This window comes from Zalophus californianus, chromosome 1 (genome assembly GCF_009762305.2).
Source record: "Zalophus californianus isolate mZalCal1 chromosome 1, mZalCal1.pri.v2, whole genome shotgun sequence".
Classification (NCBI taxonomy): Eukaryota; Metazoa; Chordata; class Mammalia; order Carnivora; family Otariidae; genus Zalophus; species Zalophus californianus.
The window spans coordinates 50488843-50516673 of record NC_045595.1 but is presented as its reverse complement, the minus strand read 5'-3'; the positions used below and the strand labels follow the sequence as shown (position 1 = coordinate 50516673).

At 51.6% G+C, this 27831-nt stretch overlaps 1 protein-coding gene across 1 annotated transcript; it reads left to right on the top strand.

The window, feature by feature from the left end:
• Positions 1-382: 382 nt before the first annotated feature.
• OXTR (oxytocin receptor) lies at positions 383-27831 on the top strand. Its single transcript, XM_027585394.2, has 3 exons — positions 383-475; positions 7274-8328; positions 25942-27831. The coding sequence occupies exons 1-3, from the start codon at positions 429-431 to the stop codon at positions 26187-26189; spliced, it is 1350 nt and encodes a 449-aa protein (XP_027441195.1). The 5' UTR covers positions 383-428; the 3' UTR covers positions 26190-27831.

The window sequence follows — 27831 nt, the reverse complement described above, 5'->3', positions numbered from 1 at the left end:
AGTGACCTGGTGTGATTGTGTACTTTCCAAAGATGGCACAGAAATACTTTTGGTCTCATTTGCCTCTAGCACCTCCCCCTGAAAGAGGCAGAGCATAGTTCTCCTCCTCCTGACTGTGAGTGGGACTTTGATACCACCTTGTTGAAAGGAATGTGGTAGAGGGAGAGGATGTGACTTCTGGTGATACGGCTTCTTTCCAGATCTTTATCCTGTCTGTCTCTCTCTCTCTCTCTCTGTGTCTCTCTCACATAGGAAGCTGGCCTTTGGAACCCAACTGCCATGCATGAGGCAGCGTGGGAGCCCATTTGCAGGGGCTCTAACTACAGCCCCAGCTCTGGTCCCCACCAGAACCCACCGCTGTCTGCGGGAGACCAAGCCTTCACGAGCCATAGAGGATTCCAACCCTAGCCTTTGAGTCGTTCCAACTGATGTTGAATGAAGCAGAGACGGGCTATCCTGGCCAAGCCATCATTTTGTGAGTGGCATAAATGTTGTTTTAAAGCCTACATCTTGGGCCCATTAGTTCTGTAGCCATAGTAACCGGAGCACATGGGTATTATCACCGTCATCGCTTGTTAATTGAGTTAACTGAGGCACAGAGAGGCTGAGGCTGTCTCTCAGGGTAACACCGTGAGCAGGTGGCAGCAGGCCTGCCTCACCCCTCCATGCAACGCTGGATCCAGGAGCTCTGTGTCTATGCAAGGCGAGCCTGCATGAGCCAGTTCACTGAATCCTCCTCCGCCAGCCTTGAACTCTGAGGGTCCCCTGAAGGCAGAAATAAGGAGACCTCGGGAGAGCTGAGGCTTTAGGGTCATCCATTTTGGAGGGAGCAAAGGGAGTGTCCACTCTCTGGCACCCAGGTCCAGAGTTCCAGAACTCAGTTCTCAGAAAAGGGGCAACTGATGAGGAGGGGTCAGAGATCTGGTCTGATACCGGTGATTGGGGCAATCTTAGGCAGTCACTTCCTGTTGCGAGCCTCAGTTTCTCCATCTGTAAAGGGGGCAAGGTGTGGAATTTGACAAAGGGATGAGCAGGAAGGGCACTCCCAGTAGGGGGCAGGCTACTCGAGGGGAGGGAGTGTCAGGAGTCCTGCCCATGGAGCCTGGCTTGCTGCAGGGAGCAGAGTTTTGTGGGCGCAGAGGAGGTAGACGGGCAGGCCAGGGGCCTGCAAGGGGCTGTGGGGTGGAATTAAGAGTCTGCTGGGGACTGGGAGTGTGGTGTCTGTGCCATGTTGGAGGAGCGGTTTGGTCAGTGGGGAGCTTAACCAGCACCCTGAGCCTGGTGTACAGATGGGAGCTCAGCCTCTGTTTCACTGGGTGACATCAGAGGCCCTTCCTCCTTTCCAGCCCTCACATCCGCCCTACGGGAAATGAACTGAGATGTGTATCTGTGTTCTTCCTCGTCCTAGCGCTCCAGAATCCTGGGTTCTTGCCCTCAGCTCGGCTGTCCTGGCTCAGCTCTGGGATGTGGCTTTTAGGGAAAAGCTCCTGCACATGGGCTGCCTCCAGGAATACAGGCTGAGGGACCTTGGCTGTCCCGGCCTGGTCTGGTGCATCTTTCTTGTGAGGACATGTTGCTGGAGCATGGCCCTTTAGGACATGGTTGATGAAGTGTCACAGCATCTTACAAGTGGAGAGAAAGTGCTGCGTGCTTGACAGCTTCGGGAAGAGCTGGGCGAGGGGATGGAAGAAAGCAGCTGTTCCGTTCCAGTGGGGTTCCTGCTGCGGGACCAGGACCCCAGCCGGCTGCCAGCCCCACCCAAGGCCTAGGATGCTTGAGAACACTTGCAGGGAATGCCCCGACTTCTCCAGTAGGTGAGGGAGAGCACTGTGGAGGCAAAGCAGAGGGCTGGAGTCTGGAGTTACTCCCGTCAGTCTGTGATAAGGCTTTTGGAAAACAGAATTCACTCTTTTCAGATTGCAAAAATAATCCATATGTACTATGAATATTAGAAGGTACAGACCATCAAAGTATCATGTCCATCCATGACCCTACCCACCAGAGATAACTGCTGTTAATTTATTTGTAACATCCTTTATCGATAATTCTTGTCCTCCTTTCTCCCCTCCATCTCCTCCTCCCCCTCCTCCTCCTCCTTCATCATCTTCTTCTTCCTCTCTCTCAGATGCACGCACGACACACACACCCCCATTGCACGTCAGTGAACACAGATCCACCCTGTCATTTGTCCCTTCTAGGCGGTCTTTCCCTGGAGGTACATAACAGCGGTCTTGTCCCATTCACCGCTTTTGACCGTTATCAACAATGCTCGATGAACATCTGTATACACATCTCTTTGCCTTCTTGTCCAGTTGTGTCCTGGAGTTCTGTCACCAGAAGGATTCATTTGCTGCATCAAATAGTATCCAGGTTTTCAAGGCCTTTGATACACACTGTCCTATTTCCTTCTAAGGAGACTGTCCCCAAATGCATTCCCATCTGCATTGTTTGAGAGACCCAGGTGCCCCCCCCCCCCGAGGTATTTCTCTTGTTCAGTCTCACAGTCTGAGAGGTGAAAAATGCTGTTTTCAGTTGTTGAAGACTTCCTCTCCTGGCCGGAGTTTCCACACTCTTCCTACCTGGGTTTCCTGAGGACCTACTACGTGCCCTAGCCACCCCTGCTACTGAGGAGGTTTCCCCATGCAGCCCGTTCTGTGCCCGCTGCTTTGCTCCGTGTGTTTGGCCGCCCAGACTTAGAAAATGACAGACAGGGCTGGAGGGGACCTTAGAGATTGTCCAGTGCCCTCATTTTAAGGAGAGGAAACCGAGGCCAAGGAGGGGTGGGGGCTTGCTGTCAGTGCGATTGGAACTCTGAATTCAGGCAGGAATTCCAGTCCTTATGCTCCTCCTGATTTTCTCACCCATCCTCAGGAGCACTGGTTGGTCTGGTTTAAGTCCTGGGTTCCATTCAGGGTCACCTACAGCAGGTGCTAAGAAAATATTTACCGAATGAATGTGCATAACAGAGCACAGGAAATAGTACATTTTGTGAAAATGTGCTCAACATTCCAAGAAGAAAGGATGTTTTGTTGGATGCCCCTCTGGGAAGAAATGCCTTTTTTTTTTTTAATAAAAAAGAAAGTGAGTAGGCTGTTGGAATTGGTGTAGGAGGAGAGATGGGGCTGCCTGGGGCTTAGGGCAGTGTTTGTGTTTGGAGCTGTCGGGTCACTGGAATTTCCCTCAGGTTCCTCCGTGCTCCCAGAGATGGACTGACAGACACGGGGTAGGGGTGGCAAGAGCTTAGTTTCCTTTGGTGGCTGGTGTGAATCTACACAGACTTCCTAAATGGTCCCCGGGGACTGTCTCAAGTCCTCTCCCTTATCCCCTTTCCTCAGACCACACCCCCTTGCCCTCGCCTTCACCAGAAGGTCCTTCTGGCTTTTATCTCCAGCACTTTTTCAGTGCTGCTCTGGCCCTTCAGGACACAGGAAGTGGCTTGGTCTACAAGAGACTGAAGTTTTGGTCCGCCTTCATTTCTGATGGCAACGGGACCTTGGGCAAGTCACCCGTCCTTGCCATGTCAACCCGGCCATCTTCCTGTTCAGGCCAGACTGGCTCTCAAGGGGGCTCTTATCCCGTCTGCCTCCTGCCCCTTGTCTCCTTCCCATCCTTCCTCCTGCTGATGCACATATGTTATCGCTCATCACAGGTAACCTTCAGATAACCCCCTCTCCCCGCCCCCCGGTTTCCAGCACTCTGAGGGAGAGAGTACAAAGCCCCTTCCTAAGGCTGCCAGCCTAAGGCTGTGGTCTGGTTCAGGTGGACCTCTCTAGGCTTGCCTCATCCTTCATGCCAGCCACACTGACCTTTAACCAGCTGGGTGCCTTGGGCCAGCCCCTCACCCTCTCTGAACCTCTGAACCCCATCTGTAAGAGAGACAACATGAGAATCCCAATTGCTCTGCTTGTTTGGAGGATAACAACCACTTTGAAATGACTCTCAGCTCCTTGGGGCCCTACTTCTCCAAAAGAAGTCACAGATTCCAAAGATCCCGGTTCTCAATAAACCTTTTCTTCTGCAAAAGAACAGACTGCTTTTATTCCAAGCTCAGTTATTCCCAAAGAATGCTTTTTGTCTCAGTTATGTCTTGTTGTGTCTTCACCTAGGCCAACAGTGTCTACAGATCGAGAATACATTTATTTATGCCACTTCCTTAATAGGGGTTGTGTTGTCACATCCGTTGTCAAGCTTTATCTCCGTCATTGCTTTCTTTCGGGAAGAATAATCCCACATGTATGAATACCATGCTTCCTCACACACAGCCCTCCTGTAGCCAGATTGTCACAAAAATATTATTCTGGGAAGCAAGGGTCTGACCCTAGTGATTAATTTACTGGGGGATGTTCTTGGGGAATCCATTAATCATTTTCTCAACACATTTTATTGATAGGTATGTACAATAGGTAAGGTGATGGGTAAATATAATCTATCCCATCGGGGGTGCTTAAGGAAAACCCCTCCCTCATCCCACCATGGAGTGGGGCAGGTGTGTTTTACCTCCTAGAATTAGGTTCTCAGATGGCATAGATCATCAAATTCTGGAAAACTAGAAGGATGAGATCTCAGAGTAGATGATCTTGACCAGCCCTCTCATTTTACATATGGGGAAACTGAGGCCCAGGGAGAAAGTCAAAATCACTTAATCCTCACCTGAGTAGTTTATAACTTTAATCTGTAATTTGTGTGAGAGACTATCAATTAATGTGTTAAAAACAAGACAAAAGACCCAAAATGAAGTTGCTTATGCTAAGCCCCACATCACCAAACTGAGATTCAGTTTCAGCTCACCCAGGGATGGAATTTCAAACCAGTCAGTCTGGTACTACCTGATCAGCACTAGTGAGTATCTGCCTGATAGACCCCTGCCATTCCCTATAGTGAAAGTAACCTGGCAGTAACATTTTGTTGCCAAGAATAACTTCGTGTTCTGGGGCTCCCTTCTGCCTATAAATACCTTTCCCCATTTTGTAAAGCTCCTCGGAGGTTCTTTTTATCTAGTAGATGGGATACTGTCTGATTCATGAATTGCTGAATAAAGCCAGTAAGATCTTTAAATTTTATTCATTTGAATTTTGCTTTTTAATGATATTATGATACAACTTCCAAGGGCAAGAAAAAGACAACTTTCACCTCCTCCCAATGCTGCTGGAATTCCCAGGCCCATCTTGGAACGCTTACTCACCTAGAACCCTGGTACCAGGATGGAGTAATGGTCTGTCCCTAGGATGTCCTGGCACAGGGCTGTAATTGTGGATTCAGGAAACCCAGTCATTGACTAACTCAATTCCACGTAATTAAAAGAGGGAGAAGGGAAATGTCAGGAGGAAGTATGCATTTCAATTTTAAAGAGCCTTGTTCATTTTTGAATCCTCACCTTTTTTTTCTGCCTTAATTCTTGGCCTCTGTAAATTACTTTAACACCCACCCCCCCCCCCCCGCCCCCCGGATTTTAGAATAGAAAAGGAGTTAGGAGTCAGAAGAAGCTGTCTTTAACATTTCATCTTCCTTTGGCATCATGTAGGATTTTAATTTCGAAGCATGGGCAAAGAGGCAGAAAAGGCTTCAGGCCACAGACGAAAAGAATCAATTTAAAATGAAGATAGATTTTTTTCTTTTCTTGAGATCTTTCCCCTAAAACTCCCTAAAGAATGAAGCCCTCTGCCAGTGCTGATGAGAACAGAAGGCATTTCTCGTTCCTTAGAAATGGGTATAGGAACAAAAGTATTCCAAAGCAAGGACTTACTTGAATTCACTGCTAAATCCAGTATATCAGGCTCTCGGGAGGGAAAAATAAGCGCTGACATTAACCTGATGTTTGGGAAATGTCCGTTAAATGCCTTTGCAACTTCATCACCATCTACTCAGGGGAAAATACCGCTATTCCAGCGCTATTCAAGCTTCCCGTTTGCCTGAGAGTCAGGAGCTTCCAAACCAAGAAAGGAAGAAACCAAGCGGGTTATTTATGAGCTCCTTCCCTCTTGCAGTTTTAAGCCACTGTGAAAGAAGCCTGTTTGTTGCCGCTCTGGGGCGAACCCGGGGCGAGTTAACCCGGCTTGGCAGGGGTTGGCGGGGCCGGCCCTCCGCGCCTCCCAGCGGCCTCGTGTGGTGGTGCAGCCCCGGCTCAGGCTGCAGAAAAGCGGGCCGCCGGCAGACACCGCCACATCCTGACGCTGTCAGCGCGCACAGCTTGGGCTGCGCTTCTCGCTCGCCTTCTGTCCCTGTCCAGTGACCAGTTAGGTGCGGGCGAGGGGAATTCCAGCTGAGGCTTCCGAGTCTGAGACCTCACGATAGTATCAGACTGGGTGCCGCCCGCAGCCATCCCAACCTGGTCTGGGAGCGCACGCGTCCTCGGAGCTCTCCGCGGCGGTGCAGTTTCCCCAGGGAGGCAACTTTAGGCCAGCTGGAGGACTGGGTGCAGGTAGCTGGGTCTTGCGCACGGGTAAGACGGGTTGGCTGGGGCTGGGGGAGCCATTGGAACCCGAGTGGAGGTGGTGGGGTGCCTCGCGCCCCTGGCACCTGGAGGCACTCCCCGTGCTCCCACAGACTGCAAAGAGACCGCTCAGGATCAAGATGCAGAACCCTTAACTGTCGAGGGCCAAGACCACATCGGCTTCCTGAGGCCGCTGGGCTGGGGAGGATCCTCATGGGAGGGCTTCCCGGAACAGCAGTTGGGCGTCCTGGGGGTAGGTATTGAGACAGAAGTTCTTCTAGGAGGGACCGCTGGAATGGGGGTCCCATCGAAGCAGTCGTTGTGGAAGTTCCGGGGGTGAGAGCGGATGGCTAAACCTCTTAGAAATAGGAGGTTGGAGGGGGATGGTTCTGAGCTGGGGTTTCCCAAGCAAGTGGCTGTTTGGGGGGAATCTCTGGAGGAAGTAACTGGAGTAAGGAGAGATGGCTGTTTGGGGCGGCTTGCGGGAAGATGCATGTGCTGAGGGTCGGGGGGTGAGGCGGGGCGGGCAGCTGCTTTGGGGCCCTCTGGGAGAGGTGGCTGTTGAGGAGGCCCAGTCCCGGAGGAGAGTGATTAGGACCCTCCCCTCTCCCCCAGTACAAGTGACTTAAAATCTTAAGGAACTGGCCGTCTGGTAGATTCCCGCTCATTTCCAGTAGCTCAGAGGAGGTACCTCAAACGGGGATTTCTGGGGTGGCGGCTGAACCACCCCCGGGCTGGCGGTTGTACCCCTAGTCCCAAATAAGGTGGGAAGGGGACCGCTGAGCCGCACGTGCATCGGGAGATAAGTGCTTGGTCTTCACAGGGGCCTCTGGATTGTTTCAGGCTCCCAGCAAATCGGCCCTCCGGAGTTTCAGGGAGTGGAACCCGAGGAGCGCCCCCCACCCCCGCCACCCCCAGGCGCGTCGGGCCCCACCCCGCCGCACTGCTCCTTAAAGGGCTTGAAGACCAGGGGCGCACGGCAGCAGCCACGGTCATGGAGGGCGCGCTGGTGGCCAACTGGAGCGCGGAGGCGGTCAACGGCAGCGAGGCGCCTCCGGAAGCCGAGGGCAACCGCACCGCCGGGCCCCCGCAGCGCAACGAGGCCCTGGCGCGCGTGGAGGTGGCCGTGCTGTGCCTCATCCTCTTCCTGGCGCTGAGCGGCAACGCGTGCGTGCTCCTGGCGCTGCGCACCACGCGCCACAAGCACTCGCGCCTCTTCTTCTTCATGAAGCACCTGAGCATAGCCGACCTGGTGGTGGCAGTGTTCCAGGTGCTGCCGCAACTTCTGTGGGACATCACCTTTCGCTTCTACGGGCCCGACTTGCTGTGCCGCCTGGTCAAGTACCTGCAGGTGGTGGGCATGTTCGCCTCCACCTACCTGCTGCTGCTCATGTCTCTCGACCGCTGCCTGGCCATCTGCCAGCCCCTGCGGGCGCTGCGTCGCCGCGCGGACCGCCTGGCCGTGCTCGCCACGTGGCTGGGCTGCCTGGTGGCCAGCGCGCCGCAAGTGCACATCTTCTCGCTGCGCGAGGTGGCCGACGGCGTCTTCGACTGCTGGGCCGTCTTCATCCAGCCGTGGGGGCCCAAGGCCTACATCACGTGGATCACACTCGCGGTCTACATCGTGCCTGTCATCGTGCTCGCCGCCTGCTACGGCCTCATCAGCTTCAAGATCTGGCAGAACTTGCGACTCAAGACGGCGGCGGCGGCGGCGGCGGCTGCAGAGGGGCCGGAGGGCGCGGCTCTGGCACGGGTCAGCAGCGTCAAGCTCATCTCCAAGGCCAAGATCCGCACGGTTAAGATGACCTTCATTATCGTGCTGGCCTTCATCGTGTGCTGGACGCCATTCTTCTTCGTGCAGATGTGGAGCGTCTGGGACGCCAATGCGCCCAAGGAAGGTAGCGCTGGCGGGGAAACCCGGAGGAGGGAGCGCGGCGGGGCGGTGTCCTTGTCCTGCCTCCTCCGCACCGACAGGGCTCTGGGGATCTCGTGCGGGGGATGCGGGCTTTGGAATCCTGCAGAGCTGGGTTTGAGTCATGGCTCCATTATCCACTGGTCAAGGGATTTGGGGCTTAACTTCCCTGAGCCTTGACTTCTTCTTCTGTAAAATGGCCATAATGGTGAAAGTACGGGCTCTCATCCGGGGGATGAAATGAGAAAATGCACGCAAAGTCCTTAGCACAGTCCTTGGGCTACATAAGGGGCATATGGTTCCTTATTATGGATGGGAAAACTGAGGTTCAAGTGACTTTCCCACCTGGTTAGCAGTGGTGGAAGTAACTTCCAAACGGCGGTCCAAGCTCAGGCTCTCACCACTTTAAATTTACTTTATGTTGAACTTCCCCTTTAAGTTCAAATCAACCTGAGCACCCGGGGTCTGGTTTGGATGAGGGCAGCAGGAGGTGGGCTATTTGATTCGTCCAGCTTGGCGCTGAGTACCTGAGTAGGTCCGGGGCAGGGTGTTGTGGGGATGTGCCGTCGAGTGGCTGAACCCCCGGCCCGTTGGAGGCGGTGAGTCTCGAAAGGCAGAGAGGTGAGTGCCGGGGGTGTGTGTGTGTGGGGGGGGAGTGGGGGGCGGTCTGCCCGCGAGCGGGGCCTGGGGGTGCCCAGGGCCAGATTCGGTTGCTTGTGCTGTGGGATGGGGAGGGGTGGGAAAAGGGTGGGAGCCCCAATCCAAAGATGCAAACTTCCCAATTTGATCTGGGAGGCTGGGTGATTTCTGTAGGGAGGGAAGGCGCTCTCCAAATGGGAGGACTGCTGAGTGCTGGGCTGAGGGCGGTGTGGGGAAGACCTGGAGGAGAAGGCAGAAGGGGCTGGTCTGTGGGGAGGGAGCTTGGGGGAGCAGAGAGCGCCTTGGGTCCTGGGGCTTGTGGCCAGCGCAGGGCTGCTGGGAGCTCCAGGCAGCTTCGCCTTCATTGCACACAATTCCAGTAGCTTATCTGCAAAGATCAGGAGGGATGATCAGTGATGGTGAATGACTTACACATTTTGTTTGAGGGTAAGCCCATAGCACTGCACTGGGATGCAGGTGACCCTAATGATTCTAAGAGTAGATCAAGGGGTTTGCTTTTACCCTTTTTGCAGAAATGTCCCATTTCTAAAAATAATCACTCCTGCTCCCAGAAGTCTAAAATACACCCATCCCGTGGAAGCTGAAATCTCCCTTCATTCAGCTGGATAACTTTGCTTTGTTCTCTTCCAGAAACCACAGACTCCTGGCTTTACCCAGCCCTGCCTATTAACCTAGCATTTTTCTTAGTGGCCTAGGCAATTGTCATTCAGCACATATGGAGCACCTGTGGTACAGCAGGCTCTGGCAGTGTGTGTGTGTGTGTGTGTGTGTGTGTGTGTGTGTGTGTGTGTGTGTGTGTGTGTGTGTGTGTGTGTGTGTGTGTGTGTGTGTGTGTGTGTGTGTGTGTGTGTGTGTGTGTGTGTGTGTGTGTGTGTGTGTGTGTGTGTGTGTGTGTGTGTGTGTGTGTGTGTGTGTGTGTGTGTGTGTGTGTGTGTTGGGGGGGGGATTGCTGTGCAGACGCAGCAGAGCCAGCCCTGCTCCACGTTGCAGAAAGGGTTCAGGGGTCCAGAGGGGGAAGGTGCTTGCTCCAGGTCACACAGCCAATCGGAGGCAGACTAGAGCTGGGGGTTCCTGCTCCCACCCCAGCTCTTTCCTCCTGTGCCAGCCTTCTGATGAAGGACACAGAACTAGGGAGTTGGGCTGGGCAAAAGCCAGCAGTGGGTGTTTCTAATTAAGGCATCAGGCTACACTTATTTCCTGGGCGCGAGCCAAAGAGATGCCAGACCCGGGTCTTGAGGAGCTCTAACGCCAGTCCTTGAAGAAGTGAGACCGACACTGAGCAGATACTGGGGAGCCCTCCCTCTAGCCCTTACTAGTGTGGGACTTTGGGTGAGGGGTCCCCTTCTCTCCCTTGACCCTTAGTGTCTTGCTTTTAGAATGAGGACATTTCAACATTCAGTTCATTCCTCTCTCTTTCCCTCCCCTGGCCTCTGCCACTCATTTTTCTCCCTGGTGAATTTTTCTCCCTCCTTCTTTCCCCCACCCCCTCTTCATATGACTTCTTGTTGTCCACCCCCTCACCTGCTCTCTTCCTATTTTCCTCCCTAAAGAATGAGAGTATATGGTCAACACATATCCTAATCACTGAGTGAGGTTTTGATCTTTCCTACGCTTTAAAAGGACATCAGATAATCCATGTCTTTGTCTTAAAACACAGGAAGAGAGAGACTGAGAGAACACCCAACTAAAGTGGGGGCCAGAGGTGTTTTGGGTACATGTGGTCCCCTGAGGATTTCCCTTCAGTAGAGCCAGGCTCCTGCTCTCAGACTCCAGGAGCAGGGAGAGAAATAGACTCTAGGAACCTCAGATCTTCCCTCTGTTCCTTTGCTTCTTTCCCAGTTCAGAGGAAAGGGTGGGTGCCACATGGAAAGCCCAGGTCCCCCTCATCCTCCTCGGCACCCTGTCTTGGGTGCTCCAAGAAGAGAACAAATGCAGACAACAGGGCAGGGGATTCATGATGCCGCTCCTGCGAGGAGCGGGCACCCAGTCCCCGTGTGACGGGCCTATCAAGCACCGAGGACTTGGGCTCTGGTTGCCAGCCTGGCCAAGTCGTGCCGCGGCCTCAGGGCTTTCAGTGGGGATCTGAGTGGACCGCAAGCTCCGTGCCCACTTGGCATTAGTTGGGATAATTGCAAGTAGCAGCCTGGGCCATCAGAAATAATGGTGTTTACAGTCCCTTTGGAGACGTGACTCTGTCTGGAGGCTATTGGCAAGTGTTAAGGAACAAAACAAAGATACAGCTGAGCTACTCAAGAGATTCTGATCAGCACTGGGGAAGGAATGCACAGCCCTCACTTTCCAAGAGGAAGGGAATTGAGAAGAGATGCAAAATATCTAGATCTGGGCCCCTTGCTCTGCTCATCTCCTGGGGGGTGGAGGCTGGAAGTTCAGGAAGCCCAGGAGAGCAGCCAGACATTCTCCTGGGAGGCTGGGGTGCAGGCGGGTACAGAGAGAGGTGGAGGGAGCGGGATGCATGTGGCATCGGTTCCTGCCAACAGCTTCGTCGTGAGAGCCTCTGAGGGAAGGAGAAGCTCTGGAACCACAGGCTACAGATCATGGGCTGACAGAGGGGCTGGAGAAGGCACGACTGCCTTGGCAGCTGGCCGCGTGGCCCTTGGCCGGCCTCACAGCCCCTGCCTCCGCGAGGGTTTGTGCGCCCTGGCTTTCTCTCCAAACCCAGGCGTTCCTTTCACACATCTCTCCTTTGATGGACTTCTTTCCCTGCTATGCCTTCGTTCACACCAAGCGCTGCCTTTATGGGTTTAGAGCTCACCTTGCTCCAAACGTAATGAGAGGTTGGCCACAAAGATTCGGGTATTGTGGCCAGACAAAGTAGATACAAGGAGACCTGGATGAAGGGGAGAAAAAGATAGGGAGATTATAATATAATCATAGTAATAATAATAACAAAGGCTCTGTGTGTGGAGGTGAGCTGCACACGGCGCTTCCTTTTTCTAAGAGCCAGAGCAAAGAAGGACCCTCTCAATTTCCATATTTCCATTGTTCAGAAGGAAAACAGAGAAAAGGGAGAGGAGCATCGTGGTAATTAATGAGCTCCTCCCCACCCAGAGCAGCCCCCTGCTGCTGGAGCCCTGCTTTGGTGAGGCTGGTGAGACCAGATACCCAGGGCATGTGTGGACCAGCCGCATATGTATCTTCACAAGCAAATTCCACTGTCAAAGATTTGGTGCCAACCTTTCCCCTTGAACTCAGTGAGATTTGCTTTGCTGCTGGTCCCAAGGACTTGGACCTGGGGTAGTTGGGAGGGAGGAGGTAGAGAGGGGGCGTGTCTGTATTTCCAGGGGCTCATTGATGCTGCTTGTTTGTGGTGGGGCTGATTTTGAGTCTTCACCTCTACTTTTTTTTTGAAATTCCTGGTCCAGTAGGCAGAGATGAGAGAGGAGGGGGGACAGGTTGGCAGATGGGGCAGGGGTTGCCACCCGTCCACACAGAACGCTATTCGTGGCTCCTGTCTCTTCACCAGAAGGTGCCTGGAAACTAGGGGAGAAGGTCTTGAATTAAAAAAAAAAAAAACAACTCACACTTCATAGATGAGCCATATGCAGAATAGTCCCCTTTTCTCTCAAACTAGCTGATTTCCATGGGAGGAAGAAAATGCCCATAGAACAGGGTGGGGACGTCCAGTGCACAGAGAATGCAGAAGGACCAAGGGACCTGTCTGGTGGGCCAGTACAGCCGGCAGGCACTGTGGAACCCTGCATGGTTTGTGCAGGGAAAGAAGCATGTGGCTGGCCTGTGTTTGGAGCTTGCCCTGCCCTTTTCTCCTGTGTCCTTGAGCAAGCTGTTAGACCTCTCTGGGCCTCAGCTTCCTCCTGTGTGTAATCAAGGAAGCAAAGCCTACCTGTAGGGTTGTTAGGAGAATGACCTAATGGTGTGTCTCGTGGCACCTGGGGGCCATGTGATCAATGTCACTCTTCTCCTCTTCCCCCATTCTACTTGTTATGAGTTTTGCTTGCATTCTTGGGATTGACTCTGAGAATCTTGGCAGGTATTCCTGAGGGAGGAGATGGGCATTTTTCTCCTGAGAGCCCAGGCGGAGGGGGTGGGAGGGAAGCAGAGCCTGTAGAAAATAGGCAGTGCGTCCAGAGAAGTTGGTATGTGGAGGAGAAACTTGTTAAGGCTGGACTGTGAGCCTGGTCACAACAGTGACACCTCTGTCCTGCTAACTGGTGTGTGTCCAATGCCGAGCACAGGGCTGGGCACCCATTAGGAGCTCAGCCAATGCTGGCTGAACAAATATGAGGGATATGGGAGGAGAAAGGTGCTCAAGATGGGCTGGGATGTGTGTGTGGATTTGGACTCCGGAGAAATCAGGATCTTCTAAGCAGCCCTCCAACACTGGAACTGGCTGCCTGGTGAAGAAGCGAGCGCCCAGTCACTTGGGGACAACCAAACATCTGTCAGGAGTGTTGTACCAGGAGGAAGGTGGAAATGCACAGGAGGCCTGGTGTTAAGTGTTTCCCTGATCTGAGAATGAGCTTCCCAGCTCCTTCTCCCTTTTTCTGTGGAACCGTGGCCCCTCCGGTGTGGCCTACCCACCTCACCTTTTCAAGGACATTGTGCCCAAGGTTTGGGTGGGCCAGGCACCTCGGAGAGTCTCCCCTTCAGGTGAGCCATTCATAGGCAGAGCAATGGGGGAGGGAGGGCAGGAGGAGATTGGACAGATCATTCTCTGTCCTGAAGAGCTCTTGAACTTGGCCCTTCTGGGGATAAATTGCAATTAGATGGACAGTTAACAACCACACTCTCGTCATTAAGCAGTTGTGAGTTATGTTCTTGGCTAATGCGAATGCTTTCCCTTTGGGTTTCTGTTCCCGGTGACTTCACATCCCCCCTCCCCCCAGAGGTTTGATTAATAACAGAAAAAACAAAATCTGTTGGGTGAGGCTTTGCTGCACCCTTCTTCCATTTGATGGATGTTTGGAGGGGGGTGGGGAGGCTGTGAGGGGCTGTGGATCAGGAGGTGAGCGGCAGAGCAGGCCTCTCCCGGCTCTAGGTCCTCTCTAGGGAGGCTGGGCTGGCCGGTCAGATGCCTGAGGGCTTGGCCCGCCTGACGACCCCACCGCCTTGCACTGACAAGTGATGGAAGTGAAGGGAACCCCACGGGGCTCACCCCCAGGGGCAGGGGCTGGCTGGGGGCTGAACTGTGCTCTCCCGGCCCCCACTTCATCAGTCCCGGGAGACAGCACTGGGCAGTGGTGAGAGCCCCCTTCAGAGACCTGGTCTTGTTGCCATCTCTGTGATTTGGGGCACGTCTCTGGGTGATCTCTGGGCCTCTGTCACTCCCAGATGAACAGTGGGGATAGAACAGGACACCCTCTGTGGGCATCGGCTTCAGCGACGTGAGGAGTTAGAGTAGTTGCTAACAGGAACCCCCACTTGTTGAGTACCCAGCCCCACGTCTCATCCTCACCCGAACACGGCAAGGTAAGGGGGCTTTGTCCACATTTTACAGAGGAGGAAACCGAGGCCTAGAGAGGCAAGACCTGCTGGAGGACACTGTTGAGTAAGGGGTGGAGCTGGGGTTTGAACCCTCATCCTGCCACAGCAAAGGCCGCCTTGTCACACTGCCCCTCCTCGCCAAGCCAGCATTTTCAAGGTGGTCCTCCACGCTTGGCCTTGGGATCTCCTGGGTGCTTTTAGAAAGCTGGTTCCTGGCTTGGCCACAGAGCCCTGCACCCTCTTTGTGACCCCAACATCTTTACACTCCTGGGCTCTCTTTGCTGAAACACCCAATACGCCCCCCCCCCCCCCCGCCCCCGCTGCCTATGCCCTCAGGGCACCACACTCTGGGCACTCTGGGTTCAAAGCCTGCGCTTCTCAGCCCCCTGCTGCCTGCTAACCCCTCCATCCTAACTGTACCACACCTCTCATCGTGGCACTTTCCTTTCCATCAGCAGCTTTTTGGTTGAGAGCAGAGTGTCTCAACTTCGTCACTGCTGACATCCTGGGCCCAGGAACCCCTGTTGGGAGTGCGTCTGTCCAGGGCGCTGTGGGACGTTTAGCAGCATCCCTGGCCTCTGCCCACTGGTTCCCACTGGCACCTTTCCCTCAGTCGCGACCCCCAACAGTGTCTCCGGACATTGCTGAATGTCCCCTCGGGCAAAATCACCCCTGGTTGAGAAGCGCTGGTTTACACCCACTATGGAGGCATGGCCTGAATAGTTAAGGAATGAGGGCACCCTTGTCACCTCTGCCCTGGGCTCTGGCCAGTCTGCCTTGTGTACCCCTGACGGCTTGCCAGGTCCCACAGGGTCCTTTTGCTTAGCACTCGTGCTGATTCTGTTCTCACCGTAGGAATGCCCACTCCAGTCTCTTCTGTGGAGACCCGTCCTTCAAAGGCCAAGTCCAAGTGTGGACTGTTTTGTGGCACAGTTCCAAGGGGGCGCCCTTTACCTCATGGTCTGTGAGAAGATGCTCGCAGGAGCTGTGCGGGCCACAACTTGGCAGCCTCCTCCGGGGTCTCCTCCCTCCTCTGCAGGCCGGTGCACCCATTCTACAAACAGTCATTACTGTGTCCCAGGGGTCCTGTCCACACAACCTCTGCTTTGATACCTCAGTCGTCCAGTGAGGAGAGTTTGCAGGGAGCCGTCCCAGTTCCTCACCTGCCCTCCTGAGGCCGACAGCTGGCATTTGCATAAACATGGGACAGTCAGGCCAAGGTGGGCTACAGAGCTCTGGGAGCAACACCCCGTTTTCTGCCTGGCTGGTGTCAGGCCCTCAGGTCCCGAGGTGTAGCCCAAAGGAGTGGCAGCAGTGACCTTGGGCAGTTGACTACCCCTGCCCGGAGCCCAGTTTTCTGGAGTTAAGAATAGAGTTTAGGTTGTGGGCGGGCGGGGGGTGGGGTGCTGTGGCTGCCAGTGGCACAGTGCCTGGCATATAGTAAGTGCTCAATCAATGGCTGCTTTTTCTTTTTTAAAAGGTTTTCTTTATCTGAGAGAGAATGAGACAGCGCGGGTGAGATAGAGTGCCCGAGCCTGCACGCCAGAGCACAAGCAGGGGGAGGGGCAGAGGGAGAAGCAGGCTCCCCGCTGAGCAGGCAGCCCGATGCGCCCGACTGCGCCCGACTGCGGGGCTCCATTCCAGGACTCCGGGATCATGACCTGAGCCAAAGGCAAACGTTTAACCAACTGAGCCACCCAGGCGCCCCCAACGTCTGCTTTTAAAAAGCAGAGAAATTCCAAGACTGTCAGGTCCTGGGCTGGGTCAGTGCCGTTGGAGGTGGGAGTTGTCGTGAGCTCAGGAGCACTGTTTTAGCAGAGGGGCTGCAGTTTCCAGTGAGGACGGGTAGCAAGCCCATGGGTGCTCCAAACCAGCATTAAGAGGTAAAGAGAAACTAAAGCCTTACCTGGAGGAGGCCGTAGGAGGGGAGGAGGGAAGGTTCTAGATCTGGGTTTTAGAAGTCACAGGCGACTCTTGCCTAAGGGGTGAGCCGGAAGCGGGTATAACCAGGCAGTCAGGTCCTAGCCCCTGATTCCTGTGATCCTGATTCCCAGCCACCCACGGAGGGGCAGCCATGGCCAGAGTCTCCTGTCCTGCTCTGCAGGGAGCTGACACTCACCCGCCCCCACCCCCGTCAGATGCTACAGTACCACAGCCTTCTGCCCTGCATGGCCCACACCTCACGCCGGGAAGGTCACTCTTGCTCATTCTGTTTCTCTCTCTTTCTCTCCACCAGACCTGGGTATCTGAGTATGAACCTGACTTTCCTAGAGGGAACTGCACTAGAATCCACTGATGGTGTTAGAACCCCCTCCTATTGTCAGGCAGGGAGATTGCCCTTATGCCTTTTCAGCAGTTCTCTCAGGACTTCCTGTCTGCTAATTTCATGCTTCACTTCAGTTCAGTCCCTTATAGAACTCTTAACTGTTTTCCACAAATGACACCCAGCACCCAGCCACAAGTCTGGAAACGTAAGTAATGACAATGTGGAGGGAGGGATGCCGCAGTAAGAGAGATCTTTACTATCAGTGTTTATTTATCACCCCCAGGTGAGTGCCCCAGGAGGCATCAGTTGATTCTGTCTCCCTGGAGGAAAAAACATCGGGAGGGCTTCAGAGAGGAAGCAACATTTGAAAAGGGGTTCCAAGGATGAGTAGGAGCTGGCTCTGCAAAGAAGCATATTCCATGTTGACATCATCGGGCGGTTACCTTATTATTATCTTTCTCCCTGTTGGAGGGATACTTCTAAAACTTCATGAGCGCACAGATCATGTGGCAGGGGGGATCTTGTTAAAATGCAGATTCTGATTAGGGAGGTCTGGGAGGGAGCCCAAGAGTCTGCATTTTTACCAAGCAGCCAGGTGATGCCTATGGAGCCGGCCCATAGACTACGTATTGAATAAAGAAGTCTTTAATGTCTTACCTCTTTTATCAAATGTGCAGTTTGCCTTCGTACCTACGGCTGAAATCGACTGCACGGCCTGTCGTTCCCTGCAGGGTAGAGAAGGGCTGGTTGTTTACCAAAAGGCCCCAGCTCCTCTGCTTCCAGAATGTGGTCATTCCTTAGGTCCAGCCCAGTGCACTCAACATGTCCCCCAGATTTGGGCAGTGACATATAGAAGCTCACTTAAAGCTCTGTAACCCACAAACGTGGCTCTTAATTTGGCTTTATGATGCATGGGGTGATCACACACCTCTGAATTTTAAAACCATTCCAATGTTGTAAAATTGTGGTCTTTTCAAAAAAGGCACTCTATAATCCATACTTATTCCATAATTCAATCTTGATGTGAGTGTACATTTAAAAATCATAAAAAAAAAAAGACTTCTGTAGACTACAGCTCTCAAATTCTTACACAGCCCCTCTAGGAATAACCTTATTCCCTTAAACCCAAATTCCCAATCCCCTGGTGGGGGGGTCCTTGAACCAAGTAAGTGGTGTCTGGAGTGAGGGCCTCTTATAAAAGTGGATGGGCCTGATTTGACTCGGAGGAGAGATGTTAGCTAAGCCGGACGTCTTTGAAGCGTATGTGAGATGCCTTAGTTGCCTCAGGCACAACATAGCCCAGAGAGGCCGTGGCCACCTGCCCATCAGCTGTCCGGGGCTAATTTGAGCCTTCGGGGCCAGGGTGGAGGGGGTGCCGGGAAATCCGAACATGGGAGTTCTTGGAGCTTGAGTAACGCCAGGCTCGTAGGTGGGTGGAACGCTTTGGGGCATACCGTCCCCGTCCTCAAGTGGCCGTCTGCCGCCCACCCCTCCATGAATCACAGTGCTGAGTGGAAATACAGAGTTGTGTCTGTCTCCTGGGGGTAAAGCCCAGCAGGGGATCTGGCTTTTGGCGGGTGGCCATTTCTGCTCACATCTCTTGCTTGGCGCCTAGGAGCCCCCACTTGAAGATCACCCCTAGTCTCCAGGCTTGGGCCCACCAGCCTGCCCTCCCAGCGCTGCACCTCCCTGTTTAATAGAGTGCTGTCTTCTACGTCTGTCTTTCCCTTGAGAGCAGGTGCCCAGGGCTGGGGCTGTGGCAGTGGGCACAGGGCATGAAAGGATGCTAGAACATTTGACTTCCTCCTCCTCTTCCTCCGAGAAAAGCCCTAAGCTGGTGGCCAGGCTGGTGTGAGGACCAGTCCCTGGACCAGTGCCTCCCGCTTTTTGGCAAGGACCAGAGAGAGCAGTTTGCATCACTCAGGGCTCTGTCCTGGGGAGGGATGTTATTTTTATGGGGAGCAAGCAGAAGAGGTGGGGTCCCACTGGAGACCCTGAAGTCCTGCCCTCCCCAGGGTTGCAGCCACCTTCCCTTTTGGGTTTCTTATATCACTGGCCGGGTAAGCTTTTCCAGATGGACGATCAGGAGTTTCTTTGGTGTCATGTCCTCCAACCCCAGGGCTCTGGGTTTTAATTTTTTTTTTTTTTAATTTTTGAAGTCATGGAAAAACAGTCAAAGGACACTTTCTTTAATTGACCTGGGATAAGGAGCCTCCAAACTTTGGGCTTTAAAAAATGATGCGGTTGGTCATATCTCCTATCTGTTAATAATGATACTCATCACCTGAATAAACACTGCCATTCACAAAGCCCTTTTACACTTTTCCCTCTAGTTTTCTCAAAGTCCTTACAAGTGTCACCTCCAATTTACAGATAAGGATGTTAAGGCTCATATGGTAGATGTAGCTTGGAGAAGGATTAGGTGGAGGATTCGGACCCCAGGGGTTTGCGTCTGAATCCTGTGTCCCTGGCTCCTCCCTTGTCAGTGCTCCACCACGGCCCCTCCTGAGCGCTGCCCCACCCTCCTGGCCCCAGAGGAGGTGCCGATGGCGGCAGACCACACCTTTGGAGGAGTCAGTGGATTCTGACTTTCAGTTCCTCCTTTTCTGCGTCAGCTTCATCATTGCTCTGCTTTGTCCAACACGTGGCCGGGGGCCAGGGTTGGAACTTCCTGCAGGGACGGCCCTTCAGAGAAGCCTGAGTTAAGGCAAAGGGGTGGACCTTTGTATATTTGCATGGACTGGTCTAGGCTGCTCCTGGGACAGGGTGTTCTGCTCTGGCCAAAGGCAGTGCCCCAAGAGGAACTCAGCCGAGAGCCTCACTGGCCGGCTCCCTGGCAGCTGGGGAATGAGCCCCTGGGTCCTAAGATGAGACCTGGGCTCGGGGCACCACGGCATCCACTGCAGACCTGCTAGACCCACCTTGAGGTGGCACCACTCTGAGTCACCTTTTCAATGGTGCCTCACCCTCAGCTACCTGTGGGTAGCTGTGTTTTGAAAGAAGACAGTCCTGGGGCGCCTGGGTGGGTCAGTTGGTTGAGTGGCTGACTCTTGATTTTGACTCAGGTCATGATCTCAGGGTCGTGGGATCAAGCCCTGAGTCTGGCTCTGCGCTAGGCATGGAGCCTGCTTGAGTTTCTCTCTCTCTCCCTCTGCCCCTCTCCATGCTCACACTCTGTCTTGAATGAATGAATGAAAGAAAAGAAAGAAACGAAGAGAAAGAAAGAAGACCATCCCCATGGTAAGGATTTCACTACAGAAGAACACCCAGAGGGCGGCGTGCCCCAGAACCTGGAGCTGGAATGCCGCGAGCAGAAAGGCGAGAGGGCAGTTTGCAGTGTCGAGACAGCAGCGTCCCCCAGCTGCAATGTCTAGGCTTGCACATGAGGTAATACGGATCTTAGCACTGAAATCTACAGGGCAAGATCAGACATTCCCAGGACCCCAAGTAAGATGGAATAAGGCAAGAACATTCTCCTCTATCACTAGTTCCTTGTTTCAGCACAACTTTGACTTTGTGGAGCCCCGGCACCCCCTTGCTCTCCCCGAAGATGGCCCATTGTTTCAGTCTGTTTGAACCCGTCTGGAAGTCACAAGTTAGCTGAGAAGGGTAGATAAGCTTGTTGGTTACAATGGTGGTGCGGGCCTCTAGGGCCAGGAAATGAATCTACGTATAAGCTGACCTTCTTGGCCATGCGGTCCGGCCCAAGAGCCACACTGGATGGACACTGCCATATGGCAGTACACCTTCCAGAAGCTAAGCCAGTGGGTCCTGTGCCCTCTGCCCCCCCCCCCCCCCCCCCCCGCCACCCTCCGGGCTGTCTCAGATTCCAAGACACAGCCCAGCCCAGGGAGCAGCCTCTCCCCATTGTTTCACATGGGTTGGCGTTAACTCTGTTATCGTTAAGAAAAGTAGCATTTACTGGGCATGTACACATCATGGTAGTGATAAGGGCAATACCTAAGTTCATTAAGTTTTTACTTTTATTGAGTGCCAGGAATCATGATGAGTACTTGGCATACTGTCTAATGAAACTTGGCAATGATTCTGTAAAGAAGTTCTTTTTATTACTCCCATTTCACAGATGGAGAAACGGAGGTGAAGAGAGGTTAGGGGACTTGCCGTAGAACACACGAGGTACAAAGTGGCAAAGCCAGGATTTGTGCCATGTCTGGGTAACTGGAAAGCAAAGCCATCACCCGAGTCTTCTCATGGTAGTGTGGGGAGAAGTGGGCAGGGCTTGCTCTGTGGGCTTCTCCCTGCCCTTCGTAGCCCTTCCCGCCACTTTTTAACATCTGCCCCTCCTCCAGGCATCAAGGATTGGCTAGGTTTCTGTAAAGGGCCAGGCAGTAACTCTTTTAGGCTTGTGGGTATAAGGTCTCTGGAACAGGTACTCTGCTTTGTCCTTGTAGTGCAGAAGCTGCCATAGACAATATATGAATGAATGGGTGTGGCTGTGTTCCAATAAAACTTTATTTAGAAAAACAAGCATCAGGTGGGGTTTGGCCCCCATAGACCAAACTATATAGCTTGCTGGTCCCTGGCCTAGGCCATGAGACATTTCTGCTAGGAACGAGGATGGTCTGATAGGAGGTAATGTGTTTACCATCCCAGATATACTTAGATTATAAAAGACCATCACTGGGAACAGGCAATACCTAGCCTCCAGGGGCGTTTCTATCTGTGTGGGCAAAGGGTAGTTGCTCTCTGACTCTGTCCCTCAAATCACACTCTAAGAGTGATTGCCTGGCAAGCCTGTGTCTTTGCTTTCGGACAGAGAGGATTCACTAACTGGTACGAATCTGACGTGTGCATGCTGGCCTAGTTTGAAAAGGAAAGACTTCATTAGTTTCAGGTAGAAACACAGGGTGACGTGTTGTGTGTCCCTGGGGAAGTCAGTTCCCTTCTGGGCTTCCCTTTCCTCACATATAAGATGGGGATGAGTCTGCTTTGAAAACCACAGGGTCCTATGTGAGCTTGAGCAGTCATTCCCATGGTCAGCATTGCTACCTTGCCACGTGCTCTCTTGGAAACAACATCGTGAATCATGAGGACAATATTTTCCATGCTTTGTTCTGTTCCTGTTGGTCTGCAACCCTGTGAAGCAGAACGGGCAGCAGTGTGGTCTAAACAAGGTACAGTAAGGGCAGAGAGCCGGTGAGGTGCAATACAATCAGTCACCTGCTCACAAACCATCAAGGGCTCCCCATTGTCTAGGCTATGTCTGTAGACTAAAACTCAGATGGCCTGCATTCAGGATTCTCCTCATCCTGGCTCTTTCCCATTTCTTTCCCCGTGAAATTCCTTTTCTCCAACTCCGGCAGTCCCTGAATGTTCTTGGACGTTCTCACTTATGTGCCTTCATTCCTATTGCTTCCTTCCTCTGAAATGTCCTCCACAGCCTGTTTCTGATTCCCAGAGAGCTCTCCTCCCTGCTGATGGCTTGCATTTCCACCACTGTGGACTCCTGTCTCTCGATGGTTAGGATATTGCCAAATTTTTAAAAGTCTAATTGTGCCCTTAGCCTTTGGCAACCTGACGGGAGCAGGTTCAGCTTAGAGAGGGTCATCCATCCCCCAGGGAGCGAAGCCAGGCCCATCGTTCATATCTCTGGCCACCAGGTGGGGGCAGAGGCGCTGGCCCTGGTCCCAATTCCTCCCACCCGGGCTGGCCACGGGGAGGTAGGAAATCTCCACGTGGTGACTTGGGAATTCATTAACTGTTTACTTTTTTGTTGTTGATGTTTCTGTATGCTTTCTTTTTTAATAGGATAAATAAGTTAAATGATGCAAATGTAAAGCCAGGCAAACAGCTTAAGAGAAAAGATACAGTTGTAACTATATCCAGTTAAGTAAAAGGTGGTGCCTCCCTGTGCATGTGTCAGCTTCATTCCTGCTATGTCCTTCTACCTTGTTTCCTATCCTTACACGCCTACATTCTTGCCTCTGTGTCTGGTAGCTTACTTCTCAATGCCCTTTTTATTTATTTTTTAAATTTTTTATTGTTATGTTAATCACCATACATGACATCATTAGTTCTTGATGTAGTGTTCCATGATTCATTGTTTGTGCATAACACCCAGTGCTCCACGCAGAACGTACCCTCTTTAATACACATCACCAGGCTAACCCATCCCCCCACCCCCCTCCCCCCTCCCCTCTAGAACCCTCAGTTTGTTTTTCAGAGTCCATCATCTCTCATGGTTCGTCTTCCCCTCCGACTTACTCCCCTTCATTCTTCCCCTCCTGCTATCTTCTTCTTCTTTTCTTTTCTTAACATATATTGCATTATTTGTTTAAGAGGTACAGATCTGTGATTCAACAGTTTTGCACAATGCACAGCGCTCACCATAGTACATACCCTCCCCAATGTCTATCACCCAGCCACCCTGTCCCCCCAGCCCCCACCACTCCAGCAACCCTCAGTTTGTTTCCTGAGATTAAGAATTCCTCATATCAGTGAGGTCATATGGTACATGTCTTTCTCTGATTGACTTATTTAGCTCAGCATAATACCCTCCAGTTCCATCCACGTCGTTGCAAATGGCAAGATCTCATTCCTTTTGATTCAATGCCCTTTTTAAATTCTAACTTTTGATGTGTTGATTTTGCCTCCTTTATTTTATACATTTAATTATGATTTTGAGGACATTCTGTTTTTAGTCTTGGTGATTTCCCACCAGAATTGCTAAACTTAAATTCATCTTCTTAGCCACCCAAATCAAATATATATTTTTTTCATTCTCTTTTATAGAAAATGAGCAGTACTGGCTCCCCTCCCCCTCCATTTTTCCACTTTCCTGTTCTTTACTATTTCAGTCTAAGGATTAGATGCTACTCCTTTGCTTCCCTAAAGATTCTCTTGTGCGGGCGCCTGGGGCGCTCAGTCGGTTCAGCGACTGCCTTCGGCTCAGGTCATGATCCTGGAGTCCTGGGATCGAGTCCCGCATCGGGCTCCCTGCTCGGCGGGGAGTCTGCTTCTCCCTCTGACCCTCTTCCCTCTTGTGCTCTCTCTCTCTCATTCTCTCTCAAATAAAATATTAAAAAAAAAGGATTCTCTTGTGCAAGACTTTCTGGTTTTATCTGCTGTAGTTTGCTCTTGTGCCAACAAGTGCACCAAGGAATTAGACCAGTGGTTCTCCAGCTCGTGTGTGTGTGTGTGTGTGTCAGAACCTCACCTGCAGGAGTCTGGTCCAATAGGTCTAGGGTAGGGCCTGAGAATTTACACTTCTAACAAGTTCCCTGGTGATCCAGGGATCCCACTTTGAGAACCTAACCTTCATCTTGCAGACCATCATCCTTCTCCCTTTGGTGCTTGGTGACTTTGCTGACAAATGTCTCCATGCTCTGCCTCTGTCATGGCATCTAGATCTTGTGACTTCACTGTCCCTGTGAGAAATCCTTTCTTGGATTTAGCTCTTGAATTCTGGATTATTTATTGTTTTTAAGTTTTTATTTACTTAGTCATTTAAGTCTTCTCTACACCCGGTGTGGGGCTCAAACTCACAACCCTGAGATCAAGAATCACATGGCGCTCCAACTGAGCCAGCCATGCACCCCAGAATTCTGGAGTTATTTTTTGAAAACTTCATGCAGAAAAGACCAAAGACCAGTAGATTTTCCAAGCCTTCTTGTAGCTGCCTTCGCTGCTAAGGATGTGGCTGTGAGCAGCATTCTTGGGTACATTGTTTTCCTTGCAGGTTTCTGGAGGGATTGATCATTCTCCTCCATTGGCGGGAGATATCTGCAGTTTGTCAGATTGAAGTCTATTGCAAGAAACTCAGATTTTTTTCCCCACCTCTACTTGGAAGTATATAGGATTAGGAATTTTTCTTTTCTTTCTTTTTTTTTAAATGTCGACACCCAGCGTGGGGCCTGAACTCACAACACCAAGATCAAGAGTCACATGCTCTGGGACGCCTGGGTGCCTCAGTCGGTTAAGGCGTCTGCCTTCAGCTCAGGTCATGATCCCACAGTTTTGGGATCGAGTCCCACATTGGGCTCCCTGCTCAGCGGGGAGCCTTCTTCTTCCTCAGCCTGCCACTCCCCCTGCTTGTGCTCTTTCTCTCTCTCTCTGAGAAATAAATAAATAAAATCTTAAAAAAAAAAAAAAGAGTCTCATGCTCTAGTGATTGAGCCAGCCAGGCGCCCCAGGATTAGGAATTTTTTTTTTCCTCTTGAAGCTTGAATTTGTGACAAGCAATGTCTTGAAGTTGATCCTTAATTTTGCCTGGAACACAGTCAATTCTCAGTGTAATGGCTTCTGCCCAGTGCCTTAAATAATTTCAGGGTAAATTTTTCTCCTGTGTAAGTCTGATTTGTCGCATGAAAGCAGCGCTCTGAGGGGTACAGAACTTTCAGTGTTCTCAACTGCAAAGATGGCAACGCTTTCTTGCCACCGTGCCTTTGTCTGGGCTGTTCGTTCTGCCTGGAGCTCCCTTCCTCCCTTCTCTGCCTGGAAAACTCATAAGCATCCTAAAGGTATCAGCTCAAATGGTGGTTTCTGTGGGGCTGGCCATGATTCGCTCAGAGTGGCACCCCTCCTTGGTCTGCCCAACCTGACCCGCATCATGCCCACCCCGTGGTGCTCCTCATTTTATTTTTGTGTCCCCAGTGCCTAGCCTGGTGTGTGGCACATGGTCACGATGGCAGCCACCATATATTGGACACTTACTGTGTACCAGGCATTTTTTTAAATCCTCACAGTATTCCCGTGAGGTTTGGATACTCTTGTTATCCGCATGGAAAGATTAGCAAACAGCAGTCTCCTGGGGAACTAAAGTAATTTGTTGCTGGTGGAACAAGACTACAAACTCGGTCTGGCAGCTTCCAGACTGTGCTCTTGGGCACTTGGAGTTGTAGGCACTGGATACTTGCTGGGTGAGTTATGAATGAACGGGTGGCTGTGACAATGCAGCTCCTACATACGGAAGCATTTGGCAGGTGCTCTTTTGATGAGAGAAAGGACAGGGAGCATTCTAGGGCTGGGCTGAGCCTGGGAAGGCTGGGTGTGTGTGTGGGGGGGGGGCGCAGGGCAGGCTAAGCGCATGCCCAGAGCCACAATATGGAAGGCAGACAGACTTTGTCTCTCTACTTCTTTGTCTTGTGACCCAGCACCTGGTACCTGGGAAAGGCTGTTCTCAAGTAATGATGAAAACCCTCCAGTAGTGATGGCCTGTTCTCCTCCCCCCCACCCCCATCCTCCTTTCAGCCTCGGCTTTCATCATAGCCATGCTCCTGGCCAGCCTCAACAGCTGCTGCAACCCTTGGATCTACATGCTCTTCACGGGCCACCTCTTTCACGAACTTGTACAACGCTTCCTCTGCTGCTCCTCTGGCTACCTGAAGGGCAACCGGCCAGGAGAGACCAGCGTCAGCAAAAAGAGCAACTCATCTACCTTTGTCCTGAGCTGCCACAGCTCCAGCCAGAGGAGCTGCTCGCAGCCATCCACAGTGTGACTGGGCTGGGCCAGGACTGCCTCCCGTGGCTCAGTTTGTGCCGACGTAGACAGTCCGCCCCTTGGTGGCCGTGTGCTTGTGTGTATAAGGTACCTTTCAGTTTGCACCCTTCCACACCTTGGGGTAGCTTGAGTGGGGTGGGAAATTCTGGCATGGGTTGGGAAGTAGTCTCCGTGGTGGAAGATGATGGGATGACTCAGCCATCAGACAGTTCCTGGGTCTCCCTTAACTTCGCACAGGTGTTTATATACCCTGCTCCCACTGCCACCTCTGGCTGGTGGATGGGTTGCTTTTTTTTCTCCTGGACCTGTCATTTCACTCAAGTATCTTTTTAGTCCTTTTTTCTGGGGTCTTGTGAAAGCTGGTGAGTATAGGATAGGTATGTGGAAGCTTACTGTTCTGAGCTCAGAATAAGGAACGGGAGTGGGAGCCCAGATGTGGAGGGTGGTGCTAATAGCCTCCTGACTTCAGAGTGCTTTTACTTTTGCATGGAACCATCCTAGCATCCTTGGGCACCAGCATGTCCGAAGGTGGCCCTAGGAACAGGGGATTCCCTTATGAAACCATTCGGTATAGGCAGTCTGATTAAAACTTTGGTTAAAAATATTTAAGAAGCTAATATTTACATGAAACAATTAGGAAAGAAAAAGAAACAGAAGGCATCCAGATTGGAAAAGAAGAAGTAAAACTCTTTGCAGATGGCATGATTTTGTAGGTAGACAGTTCTAAGGAGTTCATGCACATGTACAAACCCATTAGAACGAATAAACGAATTCATCAGGGTTTCAGGGTACAAGGTCAATATGCAAAGACCAGTTGTATTTCTTTATACTAGCAATTCACGATATGAAAATGAAATTAAGAAATAATCCCATTTATACTGGTATAAGAAAGAATAAAATAGGAATAAATTTAACAAAAGAAGTACAAGACTCATACCCTGACAACTACAAAATATCATTGAAAGAAACTGAAGAAGACATCCTATGTTCATGGGTCAGAGACTTAAATATTATTAAGATGACAGTACTGTCCAAAATGATCTACAGATTCAATGCATTCTCTTATCAAAATCCTAGTTGGCCTCTTTGCACAAATTGATAAGCTGATCCTAAAATTCATACAGAAATGCAAGGAACCCAGAATAGCCAAATGATCCTTTGAAAAGAAGAACAAAGTTGGTGGATTCACAATTCCTGGTTTCAAAATTTACTACAAATCTTCAGTAATCAAGAGAGTGTGGTACTGGCATAACGATAGACATGTAGATCAATGGAATAGATGAATAGATCAATGGAACAGAGTGGAGAGTGCAGTTATAAACCTTCATATTTATGGCCAATTGAATTTTGACAAGTGTGGCAAAAGAATTCAGTAGGGGAGACAGTCTGCTCAACAAGTGGTGCTGGGAAAACTGGATATCCACATGCAAAAGGATGAAGTTGGTGAAGGGAATTAAGAGGTACAAACTTCCAGTTATGAAACAAGTAAGTCACAGTGATGAAAAGTGCAGCACAGGGAATATAGTCAATGACATTGTAATAGTATTGTATGTGACTACACTTACTGTGGTGAGTACTGAGTAATGCATAGAATTGTTGGAATTCCATGTTGTACACCTGAAACTAATATAGCATTGTAT

What these genes read in the sequence shown, in the direction of transcription:
- OXTR (XM_027585394.2), top strand. Translation starts at nt 429, where the DNA reads ATGTTGAATGAAGCAGAGACGGGCTATCCTGGCCAAGCCATCATTTT. An exon ending in CCTGGCCAAGCCATCATTTT is followed by an intron (nt 476 to 7,273) that starts GTGAGTGGCATA and finishes GGATTGTTTCAG; the next exon opens with GCTCCCAGCAAATCGGCCCT. An exon ending in CGCCAATGCGCCCAAGGAAG is followed by an intron (nt 8,329 to 25,941) that starts GTAGCGCTGGCG and finishes TCCTCCTTTCAG; the next exon opens with CCTCGGCTTTCATCATAGCC.